This window comes from Amblyraja radiata, chromosome 2, assembly GCF_010909765.2.
Source record: "Amblyraja radiata isolate CabotCenter1 chromosome 2, sAmbRad1.1.pri, whole genome shotgun sequence".
Classification (NCBI taxonomy): domain Eukaryota; kingdom Metazoa; phylum Chordata; class Chondrichthyes; order Rajiformes; family Rajidae; genus Amblyraja; species Amblyraja radiata.
The window spans coordinates 4,237,829-4,265,541 of NC_045957.1; the positions used below are offsets into that span (position 1 = coordinate 4,237,829).

The window sequence follows — 27,713 nt, forward strand, 5'->3', positions numbered from 1 at the left end:
TTCCCACGTGAGTAACTCCAGCACTTTGACTTTTTTTTCTGTATAGCAGCATCTGTAGTTCCTTGCATCGTAATAACTGCGGTGCCTTTTATCATTTGCAAAACCTGTAGCTCAGTGAAGGGAATGATTGGGGTTAGACCCAAAATGCTGGAGTAACTCAGCAGGACAGGCAGCATCTCTGGAGTTAAAGGAATGGGTGACGTTTCGGGTCAAGACCCTCCTTCAGACCCATGATTGGGGTACCTTGAATAAGGCCTTGGATAATGTCTAACTTGTGGGTGTTATTGGAGCTGTACTCGCCCAGGCAAGTACAGCACATTCCATCGCATTCCTGACTCGTGCCTTGTGGACAACAGACTGGGGAAATAGCACGTGAAGGAGCTGATAGTTTTTGGATTCGAGTTAGCATTAAAATCTTTGACGATCTTGACCACCGTGTAGCTTAACCCAGTGGTCCCTGCCTCGTCAAAGCAAAGCCAGTGGGACGTTTCAATGGCCAAGGACATCCCAGATTCCTGCTTGTCAGGCAGTGGAGCTCGTCTTAAAGTGCTGACAGTTTTGTAACTCGGAGAATGTGGCAGGACGTTTACAGCAGCCCGCTAATCCGGTTTTTGTGGCATTGATTAATGGGCGAATGTTGGCCAGAAGAATGCAGAGAAATGCCTCTGTGCATGCTTTGGATTGCACGAACCGATTGCGACTATAAGTTTTTTTTCCCTCTGAATGTGGATAAAGTGTGGGATTAGATAGATAGATTGTCTCCTCTAGCCTTGGTTCTACCAATCACCCCCACCCTCTACCAATCACCCCCCGCCCCCTCGCCTGTATCCACCTATCACTTGCCAGGTATTTCTCCCCCCCCCCACCTATCTTTTCCAGCTTCCTCCCACCATCCCTACTCCATCCAACCAGTTAGCTGTTCATCCCCTCCACAAATGCTGCCTCCACCCACTGAGTTCCTCCAACATTTTGTGTGCTTTGTTTGTATAAATCAGCATCTTGCAACTCCTTCCAGCGCTTTAATGTTTTTCTCGTTCGAGATTCCAGCATCTGCAGTCGTTCATGTTTAGTTTCAGAGCAGGAAAACAAGCTCTTCGGCCCACCGAGCCCACGCCGACCATCGATCCACCCGTTCACACTCATTCCACGCCATCCCACGTTTGCATTCACTCCTCACACACTGATGACAATTGACTGAGTGCCAACTAACATAGAAACCTAGAAAATAGGTGCAGGAGGAGGCCATTCGGCCCTTCGAGCCAGCACCGCCATTCATTGTGATCATGGCTGATCATCCCCAATCAATAACCCGTGCCTGCCTTCTCCACATACCCCTTGATTCCACTAGCTCTATCTAACTCTCTCTTAAATCCATCCAGTGACTTGGCCTCCACTGCCCTCTGTGACAGGGAATTCCATAAATTCACAACTCTCTGGGAGAAAACGTTTTTTCTCACCTCAGTCTTAAATGACCTCCCCTTTATTCTAAGACTGTGGCCCCTGGTTCTGGACTCGCCCAACATTGGGAACATTTTTCCTGCATCCAAACCATTTCTTCCATACCTCCATTTCTCTGGGAATGTGGGAGGAAACGTAGGTTCACAAGATTGATCCCTGGGATGGCAGGACTGTCATATGAGGAAAGATTGAAAAGACTAGGCTTGTATTCACTGGAGTTTAGAAGGATGAGGGGGTTTTTATAGAAACTTATAAAAGGACTGGACAAGCTAGATGCAGGAAAGATGTTCCCAATGTTGGGCGAGTCCAGAACCAGGGGCCACAGTCTTAGAATAAAGGGGAGGCCATTCTTATAGAAATGTGCAAAATTCTTAAGGGGTTGAACAGGCTAGCAGGAAGATTGTTCCTGATGTTGGGGAAGTCCAGAACAAGGGGTCACAGTTTAAGGATAAGGGGGAAGTATTTTAGGACCAAGATGAGAATTTTTTTTTTCACACAGTGGTGAATCTCTGGAACTCTCTGCCACAGAAGGTAGTTGAGGCCAGTTCATTAGCTATATTTAAGAGGGAGTTAGATGTGGCCCTTGTGGCTAAAGGGATCAGGGGGTATGGAGAGAAGGCAGGTACAGGATACTGAGTTGGATGATCAGCCATGATCACATTGAATGGCGGTGCAGGCTCGAAGGGCCGAATGGCCTACTCCTGCACCTATTTTCTATGTTTCTATGATCAAAATGAATGGCTCTTAAATCCATCCAGTGATTTGGCCTCCACGGCCCTCTGTGGCAGGGAATTCCACAAATTGAGGTAGGTACTGTCATTTAAGAGACATGTTTGGACAGGCACATGGATAGGACGGTTTAGAGGGATATGGGCCAAATGTGGGCAGGTGGGACTAGTGTAGACGTGGCATGTTGGTTGGCGTGGGCAAGTTGGGCCGAAGGGCCAGTTGCCGTGTTGTGTGGCTCTGCGACTCTGCTAAAGGAGTGGTGTTGAAATGCAGCTCCAGAGCGTCGGGTGGCACAGACAATTTAAAAGATGTCTTCACTAACTAACCTGCACAGAGGAGCAAGGGTGGTTTCCTGCTCTGTCACATCTTGATCTAACAGAACACACCCCTCTTTACACAGCCGCACCTTGTGATTGCAAACCAAGTGCCTGCTCGTAAACATCAGCCCATTAAACAATAGTCCTTTGAAGGCTGGTTCTTGCTTACTTCGATGGTTTGTGAGAGATACAGCGTGAGAGGAAACAGGCCCTTCGGCCCACCGGGTGCATGCCGACCATCGATCATCTGCACACTAGTTCTATGTTCTCCCACTTTTGCATCTGACACACTAGGGGCAACTTACAGACGTCAATTAACCGACCAACCTGCACGTTTTTGTGATGTGGGAGGAAACCAGCGCACCCAGAGAAAGCCCATAAGGTCGCAAGGACAACTTGCAAACTCCACACAAAGAGCGCCCCTGGTCTGGATCGAACCCGGGGAATCTGCTACGCTGTGTTGGTATACAGCGTAGCAGATGCCTGCAACACGCTGCCAGGGGTGGTGGTGGAGGCAGGTGCAATAGTGGTGTTTAAGGGGCTCTACCACTGTGCCGTCCATTTGACTGGCATAGATTTGGTTTGGCATAGACAGGGTAGACCAGTGATTCCCAACCTGGGGCCACATGGCAAGTTTCAGGGGGGCCACGGAAATATTTTGGGATTTAGGGGGCCACAGGTTCAATGAAGGGGGCCACAGAGCTACCTCCTAAATATCAGTTCTAATAAATTTAAATCTATGTAGTTGAAATATTTGTGATGTTTGTGGAATAGAATAAAAGAGAAATGTGCAATTAATAGACACTGATATCTTTATGGAAGGTATTATAATATTGAAGTACTATTTTCCCGCTAATAATGTCAGGGGGGGGGGGGGCACAGAAAAATTAAAAGATCCCAAGGGGGCCATGAGCTAAAAAAAGGTTGGGAACCACTGAGGTGGAAAACCAGAAGCTTTTTTTTTTCAGGGTAGAAATGTCAAAGACGCGAAGGCACAGCCTCAGGGTGAAATGGGCAAAGGTGAAAGGAGATGTGTGGGGCAAGTTATTTTACACACATCCAGGGGGGCCAGGGGTGGCGGTGGAGGCTGATACGATAGTGGTGTTGAAGAGGCTTTCAGATGAGCAGGTGGATATGGAGGGATTATGGATCACGTGCAGACAGAGGAGATTAGTTTCTCTCGGCATCATGCTGGGTGGGCATGGCCATTGTGGGCCATAGCTCCTGCTCCAGTGCTGTGCTATGTTCTACGAGTGTATGCATAGCGGCACGGTGGCGCAGCGGTAGAGTTGCTGCCTCACAGCGCCAGAGACCCGCATTGATCCTGACCACGGGTGCTGTCTGTGCGGAGTTTGCACCTCTCCCTCTCTCCCCCATGGGGTTCCTCTCACACTCCAACGACGTGTAGGTTTGTAGCTTAATTGCCTCTTGTGTGTGGGGTGATCGTTGGTCGGCACGGACTCGGTGGGCTGAAGGACTTGTGCATGTCTAAACTAAAGTCGTCGGCAGGTTACTGCCATTAGATTGTGTGGTTGAACTATTTGCTTCGAGGATTATAATACTTTGAAATGCGTTGTTCTAAAGTAACCGCAGCCAGCGATCTGTATTTTAAATGTTGTTGCTCTGGCTGAAGATGCTGCCTGCACACGCAGTTGTACGCAACCAGCTGCCGTCAACAGTAATGTGATGGCGAGGGTTTAGTATCATCACATGTACTGGGGCAGAGTGAAAAGCTTTGTTTCACAAGCTTGGCAAACAGATATACCATAAGTACATTCAACATACAATCGAGTCAAACTCCAGTACAACAGGTAGAGCAAAGGGGAAGATACAGAGTGCAGAATATAGTTCTCAGCATTGTAGCGCATCAGTTCCACAGACAATGTCCAATGTCCACAATGGGGTAGAGGTGAATCGGACAGTGCCCTAGCTTATGGAAGGGCCGTTCAGAAGTCCAATAACAGAGGGGAAGAAGCTGTTCCTGAGTGTGGTGGTGCGTGCTTTTCAAGCTTCTGTGCATTCTGCTGGACGGGAGCGGGGAGAAGGGAAAAAAGGGACAAGTCTTTAATCAAAGGTAGACAAAAATGCTGGAGAAACTCAGCGGGTGCAACAGCATCTATGGAGCGAAGGAAATAGGCAACGTTTCGGGCCGAAACCCTTCTTCAGACTGATGGGGGGGTGGGGAGAAGAAAGGAAAAAGGAGGAGGAGACAGCCCGAGGGCTGGGGAAGGGGAGGAGACAGCAAGGGCTAACAAAATTGGGAGAATTCAATGTTCATGCCCGCAGGATGCAGACTCCCCAAGCGGAATATGAGGTGCTGTTCCTCCAATTTCCGGTGTTGCTCGCTCTGGCCATGGAGGAGACCCAGGACAGAGAGGTCGGAGATGGAGTGGGAGGGGGAGTTGAAGTGCTGAGCCACCGGGAGGTCAGGTTGGTTATTGCAGAGCGAGCGGAGGTGTTGTTGGCTGCCTGCCTGCCAAGGCAGCGTGAAGTGTAGATAGAGCCAATGGTGGGGTGTCTGGTCTGTGTGATGGTCTGGGCTACATCTACAAGCCGGAAGTTCCCTGCGGCGCTGAACAGTTTGAAGCGATGCTGGTTCGAGGGGCAAGAGACTGCGGGCATTGGAATCTGGAGCACCAACCAAACTGCGGGGCCAGGCAGCATCTGTGGAGGGAAATGGACTGTCCATCTTTCCAGTCGAGATCTGTTCCCTGAATAATGCATCCACTAGTTCTTCATTTGGTCATAGGTTGCCGGAGCAAGCTTAGGCCATTCAGCCCATCGAGTGTACTGAGTCCCCGGCGACCATGTGGCGACAGCCTAGTCGCCTGTAGTCGCCGAAAAAGTTGCCCGTGTGGGACAGGCCCATTAGTGGGACGACAGATTGTGCAATGGGCTATGTGTTCGGCTGGCAACCGGAAGGTAGCAGGTTCGAATCCCGCTTGGAGTGCATACTGTCGTTGTGTCCTTGGGCAAGACGCTTCACCCACCTTTGCCTGTGTGTGAATGTGTGTGAATGTGTGTGAGTGAATGGTGGTGGTCGGAGGGGCCGTAGGCGCAGATTGGCAGCCACGCTTCCGTCAGTCTGCCCCAGGGCAGCTGTGGCTACAGAAGTAGCTTACCACCACCGAGTGTGACTGAGGAGTGAATGAATAATGCGATGTAAAGCGCCTTGAGTATTAGAAAGGCGCTATATAAATCCCATCCATTATTATTATTATTATTATTAGTGAGGAAAGCTGAAAAGGAGAGAACGGTGTCAGATAAGATAGAAGAGGAGTGAAATGTGAAGCCAGAGGAAGGAATATAAATGGGATGGGGCAGGTGGGAGGGGCAAGGGGGTGGGAAAGAGGGGAGAGAAATGGGTGCACACTGGGGTGGGGGAGGGGCGCAGGAAAGTGAGGGATTGAGGAGACATCACTTCACATTGGAGAATTCAACGTTCGTACCGCTGGGATGTAAGCTACCCAAGCGGAATATCAGGTGCTGTTCCTCCAGTTTGTGTGTGTGTGTGTGTGGCCTCACTCTGGCAGTGGAGGAGGCCCAGGACAGAAAGGTCAGTATGGGAATGGGAGTTAAAGTGGTTAGCGAGCGGGTGACCCGGCAGGCCCGAGCAGTGTGTTGGGCGAAACAGTCGCCTCGTCCACACTGAGAAGCCGGGAAAGCAAGGTGGACGGGCGAGGAAACATAGAAAATAGGTGCAGGAGGAGGACATTCGGCCCTTCGAGACAGCACTGCCATTCATTGCGATTATGGCTGATCGTATCCAATCAATAACCCGTGCCTGCCTTCTCCCCACATCCCTTGACTCCACTAGCCCCTAGAGCTCTATCTAACTCTCTCTTAAATCCATCCAGTGACTTGGCCTCCACTGCCCTCTGTGGCAGGGAATTCCACAAATTCACAACTCTCTGGCTGAAAAAGTTTTTTCTCACCTCAGTCTGAAATGGCCTCCCCTTTATTCTAAGACTGTGGCCCCTGGTTCTGGACTCGCCCCACATTGGGAACATTTTTCCTGCATCTAGCTCGTCCAGTCCTGTTATAATTTTAAATGTTTCTCTAAGATTCCCCCTCATCCTTCTAAACTCCAGCGAATACAAGCCTAGTCTTTTCAATCTTTCCTCATATGACAGTCCCGCCATCCCAGGGATCAATCTCGTGAACCTACGCTGCACTGCCTCAATCACAAGGATGTCCTTCCTCAAACTTGGAGACCAAAACTGTACACAATATGGCCGACCCCCACGTCCAGGGGAAGGCAATAGCTGGAGGTCCCACAGCAGCCTGGGGCTCGCCTGGAAAGGGCACCGCTCATAACACCTAGAGCTTGTACTGGACTTGGGAAATGGTGCCAAAACATGGCACGTCTTGCATTTCTGTACAGTTTGCTAATCAGGGATGTGCTTACAGTCGGCATGGCAATATTCTATTGGACTGTTTGTAAGAAAATAACTTCACTGTGCGTTTGCTCGTCGCCCATGTGATAATAAAGGCACCATTGAAGCTGCAAGATGATTTAATAGCAACGTTTAAAATGACAAAATCACGAGTTAGAGGAGGGCACACGGGACTCTGATATTGTTGCAGTCACGGGAACGTGGACGAAGGAAGGAAGGGCAAGACCGACATGTCGCTCAATGTCTCCGTATGTCCCAGGTGTTTTAGGTGTGAACAAGGCGGCACAAAAGGGGAGAGGGGCTGTTGGACCGCTGCTCACGGAGAACATTGCAGCAAGACTTGGGGGGGGGGGGGGGGGGGGGATATGCTGGAGAGATCAGCCAATGACAATAGACAATAGGTGCAGGAGTAGGCCATTCGGCCCTTCGAGCCAGCACCGCCATTCAATGTGATCATGGCTGACCATCCCCAATCAGTACCCCGTTCCTGCCTTCTCCCCATATCCCCTGACCACTATTTTTAAGAGCCCTATCTAGCTCTCTCTTGAAAGCATCCAGAGAACCTGCCTCCACCGCCCTCTGAGGCAGAGAATTCCACAGACTCACCACTCTGTGAGAAACAGTGTTTCCTCGTCTCCGTTCTAAATGGCTTACCCCTTATTCTTAAACTGTGGCCCCTGGTTCTGGACTCCCCCAACATCGGGAACATGTTTCCTGCCTCTCACGTGTCCAAACCCGTAACAATCTTATACGTTTCAATGAGATCTCCTCTCATCCTTCTAAACTCCAGAGTGTACAAGCCCAGCTGCTCCATTCTCTCAGCATATGACAGTCCCGCCATCCCGGGAACTAACCTTGTAAACCAACGCTGCATTCCCTCAATAGCAAGAATGTCCTTCCTCAAATTAGGTGTCAGAAGAGGGTGGCCACCGTGATGGGTTCAGACTAGTCTAGTGCGAGTATACGGGGATCACTGGTCGGCATGGGCCCAGTGCCCCGAACGTCCCATTCCCGCGCGGTAGCTCTAAATTAAACTCAACAGGGTTGTAGTAGTGTTTAAGACGGAACTGCAGATGCTGGAAAATCGAAGGTAGACAAACGTACTGGAGAAACTCAGCGGGTGCAGCAGCATCTATGGAGCGAAGGAAATAGGCAACGATTCAGGCCGAAACCATTCTGCAGGGTTGTAGTAGTGGGGGATTTTAAATTCCCCAATATTGAATGGAATTGGCTTGTTGCGATTCCTCCCCGTCTAACTGGCGTAGGCGAGGAGGCATTTGTTTCTAATGGAGCTGAGATGTGGAGGAATTATAGAGCCACATGGCACGGAAACAGGCCCTTCGGCCCAACCCCTCTCTGCTGACCAAACTGCTCCATCTAAAAGTAGTCTGATTTGCCCTCCACATCTACACCTTTCCTATCCACATTACCTGTCTTTTAGATGCTGTGCAGTGCCTGCCTCAACGACCTCCTCGTTCCATACACTCATCACCTTCTGAGTGAGAAAGTTACCCTTCAGATTCCTATTAAATCTTTTCCCCTCTAACATAGAAGCATAGAAAATAGGTGCAGGAGGAGGCCATTCGGCCCTTTGAGCCAGCACCACCATTCTTTGGGATCATGGCTGATCGTCCCCAATCAATAGCCCGTGCCTGCCTTCTCCCCATATCCCTTGACTCCACTAGCCCCTAGAGCTCTATCTAACTCTCTCTTAAATCCATCCAGTGATTTGGCCTCCACTGCCCTCTGTGGCAGGGAATTCCACTTACCTGACACCTACATCCTTTGGTTCTTTATTTTTGTAGCCTGGGTTAAACACTGTGCATTCATCTTATCTATAGCAAGCTTTTATTTTCCTGAAGCAGTATGTAAAGGTCTCGGGCTCTTGTTTTGAGCTAGCCTCCAACATCGCCAGTTGGTGCACCACCTCCATGGACATTAAGGTCAACAATCCTACCCAAACCCACTCTGCTCTCTCCACGTTCCCTGAGGTTCTAAGCAGGAGTACAGGGGCATGTGTTGGTACACTGCGTAGCAGATGCCTGCAACGCGCTGTCAGGAGTGGTGGTGGAGGCAGGTACAATAGTGGTGTTTAAGAGGCTTTTAGATAGGCTCCGATATGGTGGCATATAGATTATGAACAGGACGATGAGATTCATTTAACCTGGCATGGTGTCTGGGCCAAAGGGACTGTTCCTGTCCCGTACTGTTCAATGTTCTATGGATCAAGCGGGTGGAGCAGGTTACCTTGGTATCATGTCCGGCACAGATATTGTGGGCCAAAGGGCCTCGTCCAGTGCTGCATGTACCCGCCAATATTAGGGAGGGCCTCACTAAAGCCTATCTAAGGAAATGAGGATGGACAAGTGATAGGAGTGTCTGTACAGGAACCCTTTGGGAGCAGTGATCTATTGTTCAGCTCGTGTAAAAATAGTCATGGAAAAAGATGTTGGTCTTCACGATAGGGCTGGAAATGGGGGGATGGGATTGACATGGTAAGACAGGCCCTGCTGGAAGTGGGTTGGCAAAAGAGTATCTGATAAATACTGAACAACCATTCTTCAGATCAATCGATCAATCAATGGAGCTTTATCTGTCACGTGCAGCTGTGCCGTTAAATTATTTTTGCGTATATTACACGTGCGGGCGCCGCCATTTTTGCCGCCATTATACAAAGTCCAAAGTGCGGTCGGCCCGCGTGCTCGATGTACTGGAGCAGTTGCCGCGAACCAACGTCCCTCTCCTCTCCTCCTCTCCCCTCCTCCTCTCCTCTCCTCTCCTCTCTTCTCCCCATCTTTGTGTCCCAGGGGTGCCTCCTGAAGCCGGCGCTGGAAACATTACCCTCCCACCCAGCCCTTGCTCCTCAAGCCCAACGTCTCCAGCTCACGCCCGGCTACGCTGTCCAACCAGCCCCCGGGCGGGTCCTTGTTTGAAGGGGAAATGGAGGGGGGGGGGGGGGGGAAAGAAAACTGGGAGGACAGTCACGGTGGCGCAGCGGTAGAGTTGCTGCCTTGCAGCGAATGCAGCGCCAGTGACCTGGGTTCAATCCCGACTACGGGCGCTGTCTGTACGGAGATCACAGAAGAGTGTAACCACAAGGGTGGCACGGTGGCGCAGCGGGAGAGTTGTTGCTTTACAGTGCCACAGACCCAGGTTCAATCCAGACTGTTCGGAGTTTGTACGTTTGTATGTATATATATCTGGAGTAGCTCAGTGGGACAGGCAGCATCTCCGGAGAGAAGGTATGGGTGACGTTTTGGATCGAGACCCTTCTTCAAACTTCTTCAAGTCAGAAGAAGGGTCTTGAGCCGAAATGTCGCCCATTCCTTCTCTCCGGAGATGCTGCCTGTCCCGCTGAGTTACTCCAGCATTTTGTGTCTACCTTCGATTTAAACCAGCATCTGCAGTTCTTTCCTACACATATATATATATATCTGTGTGTGTCTCGCATGCTCACAGACACACCTACATATATACGTACACACATATATATGTATATATATATTCTGCTGCAAGTAAGAATGATATATGTACGTACAGTGTGTGTGTGTGTATATATATAGACACATACAGACAATATAGACAAATGAACAATAATAATACAAAGTAAAAGATAATGCCTTTGTCTATGTGGTTCACAGCCCATTTGGGGGTTGTAGTGTTTAATAGCCTGATGGCTGTAGGGAAGAAGCTGCTCCTGAACCAGTTTCCAGGCTCCTTTTCCTCCTTTTCCTCGGCAGGAGTGAGATGAGACTGGAGAAAATTAGAGGATCTGAGAGGAAAGTCTTTCACACCCAGGTTTGTAGGCTAATTGGCTTTGCATGAATGTAAATTGTCCCCAGTGTGTGTAGGATAGTGTTAGTGTGCGGGGATCGCTGGTCGGTGCGGACCCGGTGGGCTTGTTTCCGCGCTGTATCTGTAAACTAAACTAAACTAATCTCAAGTGGACCTTACTTCGGTTTTGTACTGTTATGGTCTGGTTACCTGGTATCACTGATTATCAATTTATTGCAATATTGATTGTTGAGTATTAACATGTTTGCTATTTTGCTAATGGGCCTGTAAAGCCAGCAAAATAAGAATTTTGTTGTTCCCTGGTGGATACATATGACAATTAAGCACTCTTGACCCTTTAGATTAGTTTAGAGATATATCGTGGAAACAGGCCCTTCGGCCCACCGAGTCTGCGCCGACCAGCACATTAACACTATCCTACACACACTAGGGGCAATTTTTACATTTACCAAGCCAATTAACCTACAAACCTGCACGTCTTTGGAGTGTGGGAGGAAACCGAAGATCTCGGAGAAAACCCATGCGGTCACGGGGAGAACGTGCAAACTCCGTACAGACAGCACCCGTAGTCAGGATCGAACCCGGGTGTCTGCTGCTGCAAGCGCTGTCAGGCTGCAACTCTACCGCTGCGCCACAGCGGCACCTTTGATAAGCAAAGGGGGCTTAATGCAGGCAAATGGAATTATTGTGGACAGGCATCGTGGTCAGCATGGATGACGTGGGCTGAAGGGCCACATTTCTGTGCTGCACAATACTATAAGTGGACAAAGATTCTTTTCGGCAACTGAAGAGGGATAAGAGACTCATACAGAAGAGGGGTCCCAACCCGAAACATCTCCCATCCTCTTTCACCAGAGATGCTGGCTGGCCCACTGAGTTACTCCAGCACTTTGTGTCTATCTTCCATACAGTGTAAAACGGTGCGTAAAAAGTGGTCAATAGCTGGTGATGACATTGATAGAATGAGGCAGGATTGCTGGCAACAGTTCAGACTAGGTTGGATATGCAGTTGACAGAAAGACAGATAAAGGCATGTGGGAACACAGAGGGTGCGTGGGATTTGGTCTGCTGGGCGAGTTATCTTATTCCGTCTCATCATTTTGGTGCCATTCCTTGTACACCAGCATCTGTAGTTGCTTCCTGCACTCCTTGTAAACCACCACTTTCCTGGAGATATTATAGTCTGTGGAGACACAGTGACTCGCCTTTTATCTGGGAGGCAGTAACAGCACCACATGTGCTAAATGCACTGCAATGTCCCATTGGCAGCTAGGTCATTTACCCTGTACACTAAGGGGCCATTCACAGAGGGCCAGTTAACCTACAAACCCGCACGTATTTGGGATGTGGGATGAAACCGGAGCACCCGGAGGAAACTCACACAGTCACGGGGAAAAGGTGCCAACTCCACGCAGACAGCAGGCAAATGTGGTCAGGATTGAAGCGGGTTCAGGTTTAGAATTGTCACATGTACCGATACTATAACATATATACATTGACCCATGTACCGAGGTACATGGTTTGTTTTGTTATTGAAACAGATCTGATTGTATCTATGTATACTCAAATCAAATGCAAGTACAATGGCATTCATAGCAAAAGGATTTGAGTATAAGAGCAGGGAGGTTCTACTGCAGTTGTACAGGGTCTTGGTGAGACCACACCTGGAGTATTGCGTACAGTTTTGGTCTCCTAATCTGAGGAAAGACATTCTTGCCATAGAGGGAGTACAGAGAAGGTTCACCAGACTGATTCCTGGGATGTGAGGACTTTCATATGAAGAAAGACTGGATAGACTCGGCTTGTACTCGCTAGAATTTAGAAGATTGAGGGGGGATCTTATAGAAACTTACAAAATTCTTAAGGGGTTGGACAGGCTAGATGCAGGAAGATTGTTCCCGATGTTGGGGAAGTCCAGAACAAGGGGTCACAGTTTAAGGATAAGGGGGAAATCATTTAGGACCGAGATGAGAAAACCATTTTTCACACAGTGAGTGGTAAATCTGTGGAATTCTCTGCCACAGAAGGTAGTTGAGGCCAGTTCATTGGCTATATTTAAGAGGAAGTTAGATGTGGGCCTTGTGGCTAAAGGGATCAGGGGTATGGAGAGAAGGCAGGTACAGGATACTGAGTTGGATGATCAGCCATGATCATATTGAATGGCGGTGCAGGCTCGAAGGGCCGAAGGGCCGAATGGCCTACTCCTGCACCTATTTTCTATGTACTGGGGCAGAGTGAAAAGCTTTGTTTCACAAGCTTGGCAAACAGATATACCATAAGTACATTCAACATACAATCAAGTCAAACTCCAATACAACAGGTAGAGCAAAGGGGAAGATACAGAGTGCAGAATACAGTTCTCAGCATTGTAGCGCATCAGTTCCACAGACAAAGTCCAATGTCCACAATGGGGTAGAGGTGAATCGGACAGTGCCCTAGCTTATGGAAGGACATTTCAGAAGCCTGATAACAGAGGGAAGAAGCTGTCCCTGAGTCTGGTGGTGCACACTTTCAAGCTTCTGTACCTTCTGTGTAGGAAGAAACTGCAGGTGCTGATTTATACCGAGGATAGACACAAATTGCTGGAGTAACTCAGCGGGACAGGCAGCATCTCTGGAGAGAAGGAATAGGTGACGTATCGGGTGGAGACCCTTCTTCAGACTTTCTGTCGGACGGACGCGGGGACATAAAGGAATGACTGGGGCGGGACGAGCGTCTGATTATGTTGGCTGCTGCTTTCCTGAGGCAGCGTGCAGTGTAGACGGGGTTTCTGGTCTGTGTGATGGTCTGGGCTACAGCGAGGGGGTTTGGCGCCACCGCGCTGCCCAACAACTGGTGATGGGATTCTGTGAACCGCAGCAGGCCTGGAGATTGGTAGCAACCTTGAGAAGCGTGTGCCATTCAGATGGAAAACTGCTGAGTCCAGACCTGCACCAATGCCATTCTCACTGTCACGTTGTCTTTCTTTCTTTCGTTATGTTTTCTGTCATCTCATTTTAAAACAATTCTGATTCCATTATATTTATATCATTCATTTTCCACGCCAACTTCAGATGGGAACAGGAAGTTACTAACTTTCCGCAGTGTATGTTGCAATGGTGTGTTAGTTCACTGCACTGCGGGGGGGAGGGGGTGAGGGCACGGCTGTTATCCTGACTGCCTTAACACTCTGACTTAACAAGGTGACCTGACTGTTTATCCGGCTGCTTTCTGTCAGGGACCGTCACCAAGTGAGTCATAGAGTGATACAGTGTGGAAACAGGCCCTTCAGCCCAACGCCCACACTGGCCAACATGTCCCAGCTACACTAGTCCCACCTGCCTGCGCTTGGTCCATATCCCTCCAAACCTGTCCTATCCATCTACCTGTCTAACTGTTTCTTAAACGCTGGGATAGTCCCAGCCTCAACCACCTCCTCTGGCAGCTTGTTCCACACACCCATCACCCTCTGTGTGAAAAAGTTATCCCTCAGATTCCTATTAAATCCTTTCCCCTTCACCTTGAACCTCGATTCCCCTACTCTACGCAAAAGACTCTGTGCATCTACCCGATCTATTCCTCTCATGATTTTATACACCTCTATAAGATCACCCCTCATCCTCCTGCGCTCCAAGGAATAGAGACCCAGCCTACTCAACCTCTCCCTATAGCTCACACCCTCTAGTCCTGGCAACATCCTCGTAAATCTTCTCTGAACCCTTTCCAGCTTGACAATATCATTCCTATAACATGGTGCACAGAACTGAACACAATACTCTAAATGCAGTCTCACCAACGTCTTATACAACTGCAACATGACCTCCCAACTTCTAGACTCAATACTCTGACTGATGAAGGCCAATGTGCCAAAAGCCTTTTTGACCACCTTATCTACCTGCTTCTCCACCTTCAAGGAGCCATGCACCTGTACTCCTAGATCCCTCTGCTCTACAACACTACCTAGAGGTCGACCACTCACTGTGTAGGTCCTGCCCTTGTTAGACGTCCCAAAATGCAACACCTCACATTTCTCTGTATTAAATTCCATCAACCATTCCTCAGCCCACCTGGCCAATCGATCAAGATCCTGCTGCAATCTTTCACAACCATCTTCACTATCTGCAAAACCACCCACTTTTGTATCATCAGCAAACTTGCTAATCTTGCCCTGTATGTTCTCATCCAAATCATTGATGTAGATAACAAACAGTAACGGGCCCAGCACTGAACCCTGAGGCACACCACTAGTCACAGGCCTCCATTCTGAGAAGCAAACATCCACCATCACCGTCTGCTTCCTTCCATGGAGCCAATTTCTATCCATTCAGCCATCTCTCCTTGGATCCCATGCAATCTAACCTTCCAGAGCAGCCTACCATGTGGAACCTTGTCGAACACCTTACTGAAATCCATGTATACAACATCTACAGCTCTGCCCTCATCAACCTTTTTGGTCACTTCTTCAAAAAAATCAATCAGATTTGTGAGACACGACCTCCCACGTACAAAACCATGCTGACTATCCCTAATCAGCCCTTGCCCATCCAAATGCCTGTATAACCTATCCCTCAGAATACTCTCCAGTAACTTTCCACCTACAGAGGTTAAGCTCACGGGCCTACAGTTCCCAGCATTTTCCCTGTGGCCCTTCTTGAATAGAACCACAACATTTCCCACTCTCCAGGCTTCCAGCACCTGTCCTGTATTTAAGGACGACTCGGAAATTTCAACCAGGGCTCCCGCAATTTCCTCTCTAGTTTCCCACAATGTCCTCAGATATATCTGATTAGGCCCTGGAGATTTGTCTACCTTCATACACAATCTTCAGTACTTTGTTGATGGTAGCACTGACTGCTCTCAAGACACTTCCATTGACTGCTCCAAGTTCCTCCGTCCTACTATCTTTCTCCTCGGTAAATACAGAGGAGCAATATCCATTTGGGACCTTGCCCATCTCCTGTGGCTCCACACAGAGGTGACCACTTTGATTCCTGAGAGGTCCCACTCTCTCTCTAGTTACCATTTTCCCCCTGATGTATTTATAAAATCTCTTGGCATTGTCCTTAATGCTACCCGCCAGAGCTATCTCCTGGCCCCTTTTTGCCCTCTGATTTCCTTTTTCAGTTTACTCCTTGGTTGCACTAGATCCCAGCAGCCTATACCTGTTCCATGCATCCTTCTTGTTTTTGACCAATGCCTCAATTTCCCTCGTCGGCCAAGCTTCCTTACGTTTGCCTGCTTTGCCCTTCACTCTAACGGGGACGTACACATCCTGAGCTTTCTTCAGTACACTTTTATAAACATCCCACTTGGCCGATGTTCCTTTCCCATCTAATAACCTGCTCCAGTCAACTTGAGCGAGACCTTCTCTCATACCCTCAACGTTGGCCTTACCCCAGTTGAGCATTTTAACACGTGGACCCTCTCCGTCCCTATCCATAACTATCTTAAACCTAATCGAACTGTGGTCACTGGTCCCAAAATGCTCCTCCACACACACTTCATCAACTTGCCCTTCCCAATTTCCCAATACTAGATCCAATGTTGCCCTCTCGCGTGTGGGAGCCTCCACATAATGCTTAAGAAAACTCTCCTCAACACTTTGGAAGAATTGCACCCCACCTAAACCCTTCACACTATGATTTTCCCAATCAATGTTTGGAAAGTTAAAACCCGTGCATCCGGGATAGGCCGTGAGCCGGGCTTGGACAGGTGCCAGAGAGTCCCGGGATCTTCCTTTCCGGCAAGATGGTCAGCGTTAGAGCAGCTACCTCACAGCGCCAGAGACACAGGTTCAATCCTGACTATGGGTGCTGCCTGCACAGTGTATGTTAATCCCATGACCGCGTGGGTTTTCTCTGGGTACTCCTGTTTCCTCCCACACTCCAAAGACGTTGAGGCTTGTAGGTTAGTTAATTGGTTTTGGTATAAGTGTAAATTATCCCTAGTGTGTGGGAGTGTAGGATAGTGTTAGTGTACAGGGTGATTGTTGGTCGACGTGGACTCGGTGGGCCGAAGAGCCCGCTTCTGCACTGTATCTCTAAACTAACGTCAACTAAATGTTCAAAAGGGAACTGCAGATGCTGGACATAGGTTTAAGCTGAAGGAGGAAATATTTTATAGGAACCTGAGGGGTAACTTTTTCACACAAAGGGCAGTGGGTGTATGGAGCAAGCTGCCAGAGGAGGTAGTCGAAGCTAGGACTGTCGCAAAGTTTAAGAAGCATTTAGACAGGTTCATGGATAGGACAGGTTTGGAGGGATATGGGCCAAATGCTGGCAGGTGGGACCAGTGTAGTTGGCTGGTGTGGGCAAGTTGGGCTGAAGGGCCTGTTTCCACACTGTATCACTCTGTGACTTTGTCAGCACCAGTCGGCGTTCCCACGGTAACCATTTAGCCGTGTTTGGGCGTCGTTCGAGGTTTAATCGTCTGGTTAGTAAGCAGGTTGATAAGATTACAATGAGGTGGGCCTATCAGTAATTCAGTGGACATAGTGTTGGTTGACTTGCCAGTCTCGCAGTATCCAGCGTTGGAGTTTGATCGGAATGCGGCACCTGGGGAATTCACATTTAAGAAATCAAGCTCGTTGGAATTTGCCAAAAATAAACAGTAAACATCAAGCTACCAGATTGTTGTGAAAAGCCACATATCCGATCTGGCCTACATGTGGTTTTAAGCTACCAAAGGGTTTGCCTCTTAACTGGCTTAGAGTCATACAGCACGGAAACAGGCCCTTCGGCCCAACTCCTCCATGCCAACCAACATGTCCACCTGAGGTAGTCCTGTTTGGTTGCGTTTTGCCCAATATCGCTCGAAACCTTTCAGTCTGAAGAAGGGTCTCTACTCGAAAAGTCACCTATTCCTTTTCTCCAGAGATGCTGCCTGACCCGCTGAGTTACTCCAGCTTTTTGTGTCTATCTTTCCTATCCACATATCTATCCAAGTGCCATTTAAACATTGTGATTGTTACTGCCTCTACCATTTCCTCTGGCAGCTCGTTCCGTGGACCCGCCACCCTCTGAAAGAGAAGGTCCTCTTTAAATCTTTCCCCTCTCTCCATAAACCTACCTTAACTCTAGTTCCTTACTCTTGGAAAAGTACTGTGACTATCCAGCTGACCTGATCAGGTTTTACAATTATTTGTGTCACGTGTACCAAGTAAAAGTGAGAAGCTTTGCCGTCCAAACAGGTCAGATATACCTGCACATAAATACAATCAGTTCAGACTCAGGTACAAATGATAGATCAAAGGGGAAGATACAGAGTGCAGAATATCATTCTGTAGTGCATCAGTTCCACAGACAAAGTCCAATGTCCACAATGGGGTAGAGGTGAATCGGACAGTGCCCTAGCTTATGGAAGGGTCGTTCAGAAGCCTGATAACAGAGGGGAAGAAGCTGTTCCTGAGTCTGGTGGTGCGCTCTTTCAAGCTTTTGTACCTTCTGCCGGACGGGAGCGGGGAGGAGAAGGAATGGGACAAGTCTTTGATTGTGTTGGTAGCTTTTCCAAGGCAGCGTGAAGTGTAGATGGAGTCGATGGGGGGAGTCAAGAATAATCCCAGGAATGAGTGGGTTATCCTATGATGAGCGTTTGACAGCACTGGGCCTGTACTCGCTGGAGTTTAGAAGGATGAGGGGACACCTCATTGAAATGTACCGAATAGCGAAAGACCTGGATAGAGTGGATGTGGAGAGGATGTTTCCACTAGTGGGAGTGTCGAGATCATAGCCTCAGAATTAAAGCACGTTCTACCAAGGAGAAGAGGAGAAATGTATTTAGTCAGAGGGTGGTGAATCTGTGGAATTCCTTGCCCTCTGACAAAATACATTTCTCCTCATCTCCTTCTTAGGGGGCCAAGTCGGTGTATATTTTTAAGGCAGAGATAGATAGATTCTTGACTAATACAGGTGGCTGAGGTTATGGGGAGAAGGCAGGAGAATGGGGTTAGGAGGAAGAGATAGATCAGTCATGATGGAGTAGACTAGATGGGCCAAACGGCCTAATTCTGTTCCTATTCCTTATGACCCTGTGACCTCATGAGTCTGGTGTGTGTGGTGGACTGGGCTACGTCCACAAGTCTCTGCTGTTTCTGGCTGTCTTGGGCAGAGCAAGCTGGCTGTCCCTTGGGCAATGTGAGGCTCATGTAAATTAGTGAACGGCAGGAAGAATTTACGAGTTGTAATTGTCGTGTACACTGGGACTAGAACAATGAAAATCTTACTGGCTGAGCTTAAAACCCCTGTCCCACGGTACGAGTTCATTCCAAGAGATCTCCCCGGGTTTGCCCCTGATTCCAACTCGGAGATTTACGGTAATGGCCACTCGTCGGTACTCGGGGCTCTCGTGGACATTTTTCAACATGAAAAATCTTCACGAGTCTTCCCGTGCTTACCTGCCGTTAGCGAGTCTTCCCGAGTACCTGCCGTTAGCGCGAAGAGACGTCCCCGAGCTCCGACGTACCCGCTACGTTCATTCTCCATGCTTACTACGAGTTTGATTTTTTGTAAACTCTAGAGAGCTCTTGGAATGAACTCGTACCGTGGGACAGGGCTATTAGAGTGACATTAGAAGAGGCAACAGCAGAGGTGCAGCTGGTAGTGCTGCTGCATCACAGCGCCAGAGACCTCGGGGGCTGATGGTGTGGAGTTTCCACGTTCCCGTCCTGTAATTGCGTGGGTATCCTTCGTCCCAGAGATGTGCGGGTTTGTAGGTTAATCGGCCTCGGTAAATTGCCCCCAGCCTTTAGTGAGAGAGTGGGATAACGTGGAACTAGTGTGAGCAGGTGATCGCTGGTCAGCGTAAACGCTATGAAATAACGTAACAAGCCGTCTTTAATATTTCCAACAGCAAAGAAACATTTTTAGCTGTTTAAAAAAAACTTTGTACTCTCAGCATCAGGCAAGCGTCTTTGAATAGGAGAAACAGCATTTAAAGTCGATGCCCTTTCATCCTGACTTGGTTGTGGGAATCTCATTTACAATGGGGCAGAGTTTGCTCGCCCTACCATGCCAATTGTCCTAGACCTCCAGTTCTTGCTCTCAGTCTCCGACAGTGGGAATCGGCAGCAGGGAGAGTGGCTATTGCCGTTCCCCAGCCGTGCTGGACAAGGTTGGGCCGGGCGGCCATCTTGGGCCACTGAGCGAGGTCCCACTACACTCTCAGTGATGGAGCTCCAGCATTCGGACCCAGCGCGGTGGTGTCAATGGAGGGACCAACCCTGACTCGCTCATAGACACAGCGTGCTGGAGTAACTCAGCGGGTCAGGCAGCATCTCTGGACAAAAAGGGATGGGTGACGTTTCTGGTCAGGACCCAAAGAGTCAACCACCCTTCTTCTCCAGAGATGCTGCCTGGCCCGCTGAGTTACTCCAGCACTCTGTGTCTATCTTTGGTATAAACCAGCATCTGCAGTTCTGAACCATCGTCTGAAGAAGGGTCTCGAACCGAAACGTCACCCATTCCTTCTCTCCAGAGATGCTGCCTGTCCCGCTGAGTTACTCCAGCATTTTGTGTCTACCTGCAGTTCCTTGTTTGGACACTCGGTTAGAGTGGACAATCGGCAATAACGGAAACCATTCACAAGTTCATCAGTTTTTGGAGAAGAATTCGGCCATCGTGTCAGCTCTGTAGCCCCCCTATCATCCATTATAACAAGAGTTTATTGTATTTAAGAAATACCTGGAATAGAACGGAAATTGGCCAAGAAAATGTCTGAAAATTCCCAATGAATTCGCATTCTGTTGCTAAGTAAAATCTCCCAAGGAAACTCATCCACGGCCAATGAAAGAGGTTAAATATAGTACCAGAGTAAAAGAGAAGACTGTTGCCAGGAAGTTAGTGACTTTAGTTAGTTAGACAATAGACAATAGGTGCAGGAGTAGGCCATTCGGCCCTTCGAGTCAGCACCACCATTCAATGTGATCATGGCTGATCATCCCCAATCAGTACCCCGTTCCTGCCTTCTCCCCATATTCCCTGACTGCTATTTTTAAGAGCCCTATCTTGCTCTCTCTTGAAAGCATCCAGAGAACTGGCCTCCACCGCCCTCTGAGGCAGAGAATTTCTTTAGATAGAGGGGGGGGTAAATCTGTGTAATTCATTGCCACAGACGGCTCTGGAGGCCGTCATTGGGAATTTTTAAAGTAGAAAATAGTTATAGTTTAGTCAAGGAATACGGCGTAGGAACAGGCCCTTCGGCCCACCGAGTACGTGCCGACCAGCGATCGCCGTAAACTAGCACTATCCTACACACCAGAGACAATTCATAATCTTTACCGAAGCCAATTAACCTACAAACCTGCACGTCTTTGGAGTGTGGGAGGAAACTTACAAAATTCTTAAGGGGTTGGACAGGCTAGATGCAGGAAGATTGTTCCCAATGTTGGGGAAGTCCAGAACAAGGGGTCACAGTTTAAGGATAAGGGGGAAATCTTTTAGGACCGAGATGAGGAAAACATTTTTCACACAGAGAGTGGTCAATCTCTGGAATTCTCTGCCACAGAAGGTAGTTGAGGCCAGTTAATTGGCTATATTTAAGAGGGAGTTAGATGTGGCCCTTGTGGCTAAAGGGATCAGGGGGTATGGAGAGAAGGCAGGTACAGGATACTGAGTTGGATGATCAGCCATGATCACATTGAATGGCGGTGCAGGCTCGAAGGGCCGAATGGCCTACTCCTGCACCTATTTTCTATGTTTCTATGTTTCTCTGAAACCGGAGCACCCGGAGAAAACCCACGCGTTAATTACATCTTTCCTCTAGCTGGGTGACCAGAACCGTACAAAATACATCAAGTGTGGTCTCACCAACATTTTATACCGATGTGACAGAAGTCGTAGGAACGAACTGCGGATGCTGGTTAAAATCGAAGGTAGTAGACACAAAATGCTGGAGTAACTCAGCAGGGTCGGGCAGCATCTGTGGAGAACATGGATAGGTGACGTTTCACAGAGTGCTGGAGTAACTCAGCGGGTCAGGCAGCATCTGTGGAGAACATGTATAGGTGACTTTTCACAGAGTGCTGGAGTAACTCAGCGGGTCAGGCAGCATCTGTGGAGAACATGTATAGGTGACGTTTCACAGAGTGCTGGAGTAACTCAGCGGGTCAGGCAGCATCTGTGGAGAACATGGATAGGTGACGTTTCACAGAGTGCTGGAGTAACTCAGCGGGTCAGGCAGCATCTGTGGAGAACATGGATAGGTGACGTTTCACAGAGTGCTGGAGTTACTCAGCGGGTCAGGCAGCATCTGTGGAGAACATGGATAGGTGACGTTTCACAGAGTGCTGGAGTAACTCAGCGGGTCAGTCAGCATCTGTGGAGAATATGGATAGGCGACGTTTCACAGAGTGCTGGAGTAACTGTAGACGAACATGGATAGGTGACGTTTCACAGAGTGCTGGAGTAACTCAGCAGGTCAGGCAGCATCTGCAGAGAACATGGATAGGTGACGTTTCACACAGTGCTGGAGTAACTCAGCGGGTCAGGCAGCATCTGTGGAGAACATGGATAGGCGACGTTTCACAGAGTGCTGGAGTAACTCAGCGAGTCAGGCAGCATCTGTAGAGAACATGGATAGGTGACGTTTCACAGAGTGCTGGAGTAACTCAGCGGGTCAGGCAGCATCACTGGAGAACATGGATTGGTGACATTTCAGGTAGTGGCCCTTCTTCAGATGAAATGTAAAGCTGGAGGGTGGGATATAGTTGAATGAATGAATGATTATTGTCATTATAGTAGGAAGAGGATGCTTGCTATTATACTCTCTATATTTGCTTCATTTTTCTCATCTGATTCACTACAATTTTGGGTCCCAATCACTTGCCGGTCTAGTTTAAACCCTCCTATGCGTGATTGCATCTTTCCCATGCACAAGTTGCTCCAAGCATTGCACGACCAACAATTTGTACAACTGTAACACGGCATCGCGACCCCTCTACCCAAAGCCTCGAGCAATGCTAGCAAGCATACCATACGCCTTCTTCCCCGCAGATAGACACAGACTGCTGGAGTAACTCTGCGGCTCAGGCAGCATCTCTGGAGAAAAGGAATCGGTGACGTTTTGGGTCGACTCCAGTGGACCCAAAGTCTTCAGTAGAGAAGACCTGCTGGGTTGCTCCAACATTTTGTGTCTATCTCCGATGTAAACCAGCATCTGCAGTTCCTTCCTACGCCTTCTTAACCGCTTTTAGGGAACGGCGAACAAGTGCTGTCTGATCAGTAACTCTTCCCAGGTCCCTGCGAATCACTAGCTTGGTTTAACTTCTCAAAATGATCACTTTCCACTTGTCTGAGTTAAATTCCACCAGCCACTCTCTTCCCCACTTCCCCCAAATGATCCCAGATGTAGGAGATTTAAATCTGTGTCTCCTACATTTTGTTTTGGAGACCTCTGGGTTGTTTTCTCTGGGGGAGACATGAATGAATGAATGAATACGTTTATTGGCCAAGTATTCACATACAAGGAATTTGCCTTGGTGCTCCGCCCGCAAGTGACAACGACAGTCAGCGATAGTTAGGAATGACACACAAAACATTAAAACGTTAATAATTCATTATTGTGGAATTCTCTGCCTCAGAGGGTGGTGGAGGCCGGTTCTCTGGATGCTTTCAAGAGAGAGCTAGATAGGGCTCTTAAAAATAGCGGAGTCAGGGGATATGGGGAGAAGGCAGGAACGGGGTACTGATTGTGGATGATCAGCCATGATCACATTGAATGGCGGTGCTGACTCGAAGGGCCGAATGGCCTACTCCTGCACCTATTGTCTATTGTCTATTGTCTATTATTGATTAAACAAATAAATAAAACACCAGAGCAAAAGTAGGCTACAGATTTTTGGTTATTGAATAGAGCTACTACTCGTGGAGTAGTACATGATAGAAGTATATACGATTACGAGAGGCATAGATAGGGTAGACAGTCAAGACCTTATTCCCTCCAGGGTGGAAATGTCAAAGACTAGAGGGCATAACATTCAGGTAAAAGGGACAAAGTTTCAAGGGTATGTGTGGTGCGTTTTGTTTTTTACACAGTGGCTGATAGGTGCCAGGGGTTGTGGTGGAGGCAGATACGATAGTGGAGTTTAAGAGGCTTTTAGAAGGGGTTTTTTAAAGCTGGCACCACACACCTCCTTTACGGGCGTGTCCCACTTGGCGATTTTTGAGGCAACTGCGGGCGACTGTCATAGTCGCAGCAGGTCGCCGAACAACCTACGACTGCACCTCCTCAAGATACGCTCATTGGTGTCAAACCCACTGTTGCAGAAAATGTTTGAAAATCTAGCGGCGACCAGAAAGACGCTACGACTTTTTGCGCGACTGAGGAGACGACTCCCCGCGACCACCGGCGGCGAACATGTGGCGACAAACTAGTCGCCTGTAGCTGCCTAAAACAATCGCCCAAGTGGGGCAGGCCCATTAGACTTTGTCCCTTTCACCTGAAAGCTATGCCCTACGTCTTTGGAGTGTGGGAGGAAACCGGAGCACCCGGTGAAATCCCACGCGGTCACTGGGAGAAGGTGCAAACTCTGTACAGACAGCGCCCGTAGTCAGGATGGAACCCGGATCTCTGGTGCTGTGAGGCAGCAGCTCTACCCGCTGCGCCACCTGTTTCCGTGCCACCTGTTTTACATAACGGTAGTGCTGGAAGCTGCATCTTTGGAGAACATGGGTAGATGACGTTTCGGGTCAAGTAAAGGAGGGTCCTGACCTGGCGTCATTTCTCCACGTTCTTCACAGACGCTGCCTGACTCAAACGGTTGACTAGGCTGTGGGCTTCCCCACCCACGTCCCGTATTCTTCCAGTATATTTGTTTTAGCTTAGTTTATTGTCACGTGTACCAAGGTACAGTGAAAAGCTGCTTGGCTGCGTGCTATCCAGTCTGCGGAAAGACTGTACGCGATTACAATCCGGCCGTCCACTCTGTACAGATACAGTATCAAGGGAATAATGTTTAGCGCAGGATAATGTCCGATTAGAGATAGTCCAGGGGTGTCCAATGAGGTGGATGGTAGACATGAAACGCTGGAGTGACACAGTGGGTCAGGAGCACACGGAGAACGGAGACGAGGAAACACTGTTTCTCACAGAGAGTGGTGAGTCTGTGGAATTCTCTGCCTCAGAGGGCGGTGGAGGCCGGTTCTCTGGATGCTTTCAAGAGAGAGCTAGATAGGGCTCTTAAAGATAGCGGAGTCAGGGGATATGGGGAGAAGGCAGGAACGGGGTACTGATTGCGGATGATCAGCCATGATCACATTGAATGGCGGTGCTGGCTCGAAGGGCCAAATGGCCTCCTGCACCTATTGTCTATTGTCTATTGTCACACTCCAGATGCCCCCTCCCCGTCCCGTCTCACACCCCCCCGTCTCACAAAGCCCCAAGCCCAGCTTGCGTTCCTGTTGGGCGGGAGAGGGGGGCCAACGTTTGCCTCCTGGTTGCTTCTGTAGTGCGGTGTGACACGCAGCTCTGAGACCCTTTTCCCTTGGGCAGGCAGGCAGCCAGGTGTCTGACCGATGAACATCCTCGCCATCAGCATCCTGCTGGTCCTCAGCCTGACGCTGGGCGGAGGTGCCGTGGCCTTTGGCTGGTGGGCTTTCCAGAAGTACGCCCGGAAGCGACGCGGCAGCAGCGGCAGCGGCAGCGGCGACAGCACCGGAGGCGGCGACGGGACGGAGGGACCCGGAACTGACTTGGCCCCACCACAGAGCTGGGGAGCAGAACCCCAGGCTGAGGTGGTGGAGCAGGAAGATTGGATAGCGGGTCCAGTCGTGCCGGCCATGGGGATGAGTGGGGACTTGGTGGGCAGGAGCCCGGGTGAGGGAGAGGGCGGTGCGGGTACCGAGTTGGCAGCCCCGGATGCGGGAGAAAGGCAGCCGAGTGTCGGAGCGGGCCACCTGGGCGGAGGGATGGATTTCCCCATTATGGAGCCCAAGAGCTCGGAATCGGTGGTGGGGCTCCTGGGCGACAGTGTCGAAGGCTACGAGTTGGGGGTGGAGGCCGGGGAGCTGGCAGACAGGCTGGAGATATTACGGCAGGAGCGGGCATCCAGGAGCCAGAGCCAGGAGTCCTTGGTCGGGCGCTCCATTCCCGAGCCTCACAGTCCCGGGACGTGGCGGGCGGGCGAAACCCCGGGGAGCGGGCATTCCAGCAAGGAGGGGGATGGTTCAGCTGGGCGGGGGTGGCTGTGGAAGGGCAAGCGCTCATGGAGCGGGTCGAGTGGGGCAAGGACGCCCGCCAGTGGGAACAGGACTCCGCTAATCGGGAGAATGTTGCCAGCCAGCGGGATTAGGACACCAGTCAGCGGGAGGTGGATGCCGACAAGCGGGAAAAAAACGCCCGCCAGTGGGAAAAGAACGCCCGCTAGCGGGAAAAGGACGCCGGGCAGCGGGAAAAGGACGCCGGGCAGCGGCAGGTGGACGCCAGCAGGCAGGAAGAAGCGCACGGCCGGGAAGGGGCTGAGGGGGGAGAGGAGGGTGCGCTTTCTGGAGAGGTGGGGGCCAGTAGGGGAGGGGTCGAGACCAGAGAAGAGGGTGCGTTTTGGGGAGAAGGATGGGCAGGCGGGCGTGGGGAAAGGGTCAACCAGGAGGTCGAGGCTTGAGATGCAGCCGCCGCGAGGAGCCCTGAAAAGTGGTAGCTCCAGGCAGACGGGTGGTGATGGAGGACCGAGCGGTGATGGCAGTCTAGCCTCCAGAGATAGTCTACTGCAGACAAGAGTACAATCCCCTGATCACATAGAAAATCCTGAAGTCGCAAAGCCCAGTTCAGTTGCTGTACATGAAGGTAAAATGAATCGGGTAATTTCTGAGTAATTATATTTGTGTGTATGTGTGAGTGTGAGTGTGAGAGTGTGTGTGAGTGAGAGTGTGTGTGTGTGAGTGTGTGTGTGAGTGTGTGTGTGAGAGTGTGTGTGAGAGTGTGTGTGAGAGTGTGTGTGTGTGAGTGTGTGTGCGAGTGTGCGAGAGTTTGTGTGTGTGTGTGTGAGTGTGTGTGTGAGAGAGTGTGTGTGTGAGTGTGTGCGAGTGTGTGTGCGAGTTTGTGTGAGTGTGTGTGTGAGTGAGTGTGTGCGTGTGCGAGTGTGTGTGCGAGTGTGTGTGCGAGTGTGTGTGAGAGTGTGTGTGAGAGAGTGTGTGTGAGTGTGTGTGTGTGTGTGTGAGAGAGTGTGTGCGAGTGTGTGTGTGTGAGAGAGTGTGTGTGAGTGTGTGCGAGTGTGTGTGCGAGTGTGTGTGCGAGTTTGTGTGAGTGTGTGTGCGAGTGTGTGTGTGTGAGAGAGTGTGTGTGTGAGTGTGTGTGAGTGTGTGCGAGTGTGTGTGTGAGTGTGTGTGTGTGTGAGTGTGTGTGCGAGTGTGTGTGTGCGAGTGTGTGTGCGAGTTTGTGTGAGTGTGTGTGCGAGTGTGTGTGCGAGTTTGTGCGAGTGTGTGTGCGAGTGTTTGTGCGAGTGTGTGTGCGAGTTTGTGTGAGTGTGTGTGCGAGTGTGTGTGTGTGGAGGGTGTGTGTGTGTGAGTGTGTGTGAGGTGGAGGCTTTGTATGTGAGTGTGTGTGTGTGTGTGTGTGTGTGGTTTAAATGTGTGTGCGAGTGTGTGTGTGCGAGTGTGTGTGCGAGTTTGTGTGAGTGTGTGCGCGAGTGTGTGTGCGAGTTTGTGCGAGTGTGTGTGCGAGTGTGTGTGCGAGTGTGTGTGAGTTTGTGCGAGTGTGTGTGCGAGTGTGTGTGCGAGTGTGTGTGAGTTTGTGCGAGTGTGTGTGCGAGTGTGTGTGCGAGTGTGTGAGAGTGTGTGTGAGAGTGTGTGTGCGAGTGTGTGTGCGAGTGTGTGCGAGTGTGTGAGAGTGTGTGTGTGAGAGTGTGTGTGTGCGAGAGTGTGTGAGTTTGTGTGAGTGTGTGTGTGTGAGTTTGTGTGAGTGTGTGTGAGATTGTGATCGAGAGGGAGTGCAAGGGAGTGTATGATAGAGAGAGAGGAAGAGAGAGAGTGTGAGAGAGTGAGAATGCAGGAAAGAGTTTGAGAGAGAGCGGAGAGAGCGTGTGTGTGAGAGAGAGTGAGTGAGTGAGTGA

The 27,713-nt window shown here is 49.8% G+C and overlaps 1 protein-coding gene across 4 annotated transcripts in view; it reads left to right on the plus strand.

The window, feature by feature from the left end:
• Positions 1–27,713, plus strand: part of plcd1 (phospholipase C delta 1) — a 154,349-nt gene that overhangs the window by 50,922 nt on the left and 75,714 nt on the right. Inside the window, exon 1 of one of the 4 annotated variants that reach the window (XM_033040783.1) lies at positions 26,238–26,449. The exons of the other annotated variants lie outside the window; for them this stretch is intronic. Within the exon in view, the coding sequence (XP_032896674.1) occupies positions 26,269–26,449 (181 nt within the window). The 5' untranslated portion in view covers positions 26,238–26,268. Of the gene's footprint in view, positions 1–26,237; positions 26,450–27,713 lie in introns of those variants that run through there. 4 annotated transcript variants of the gene reach the window in all.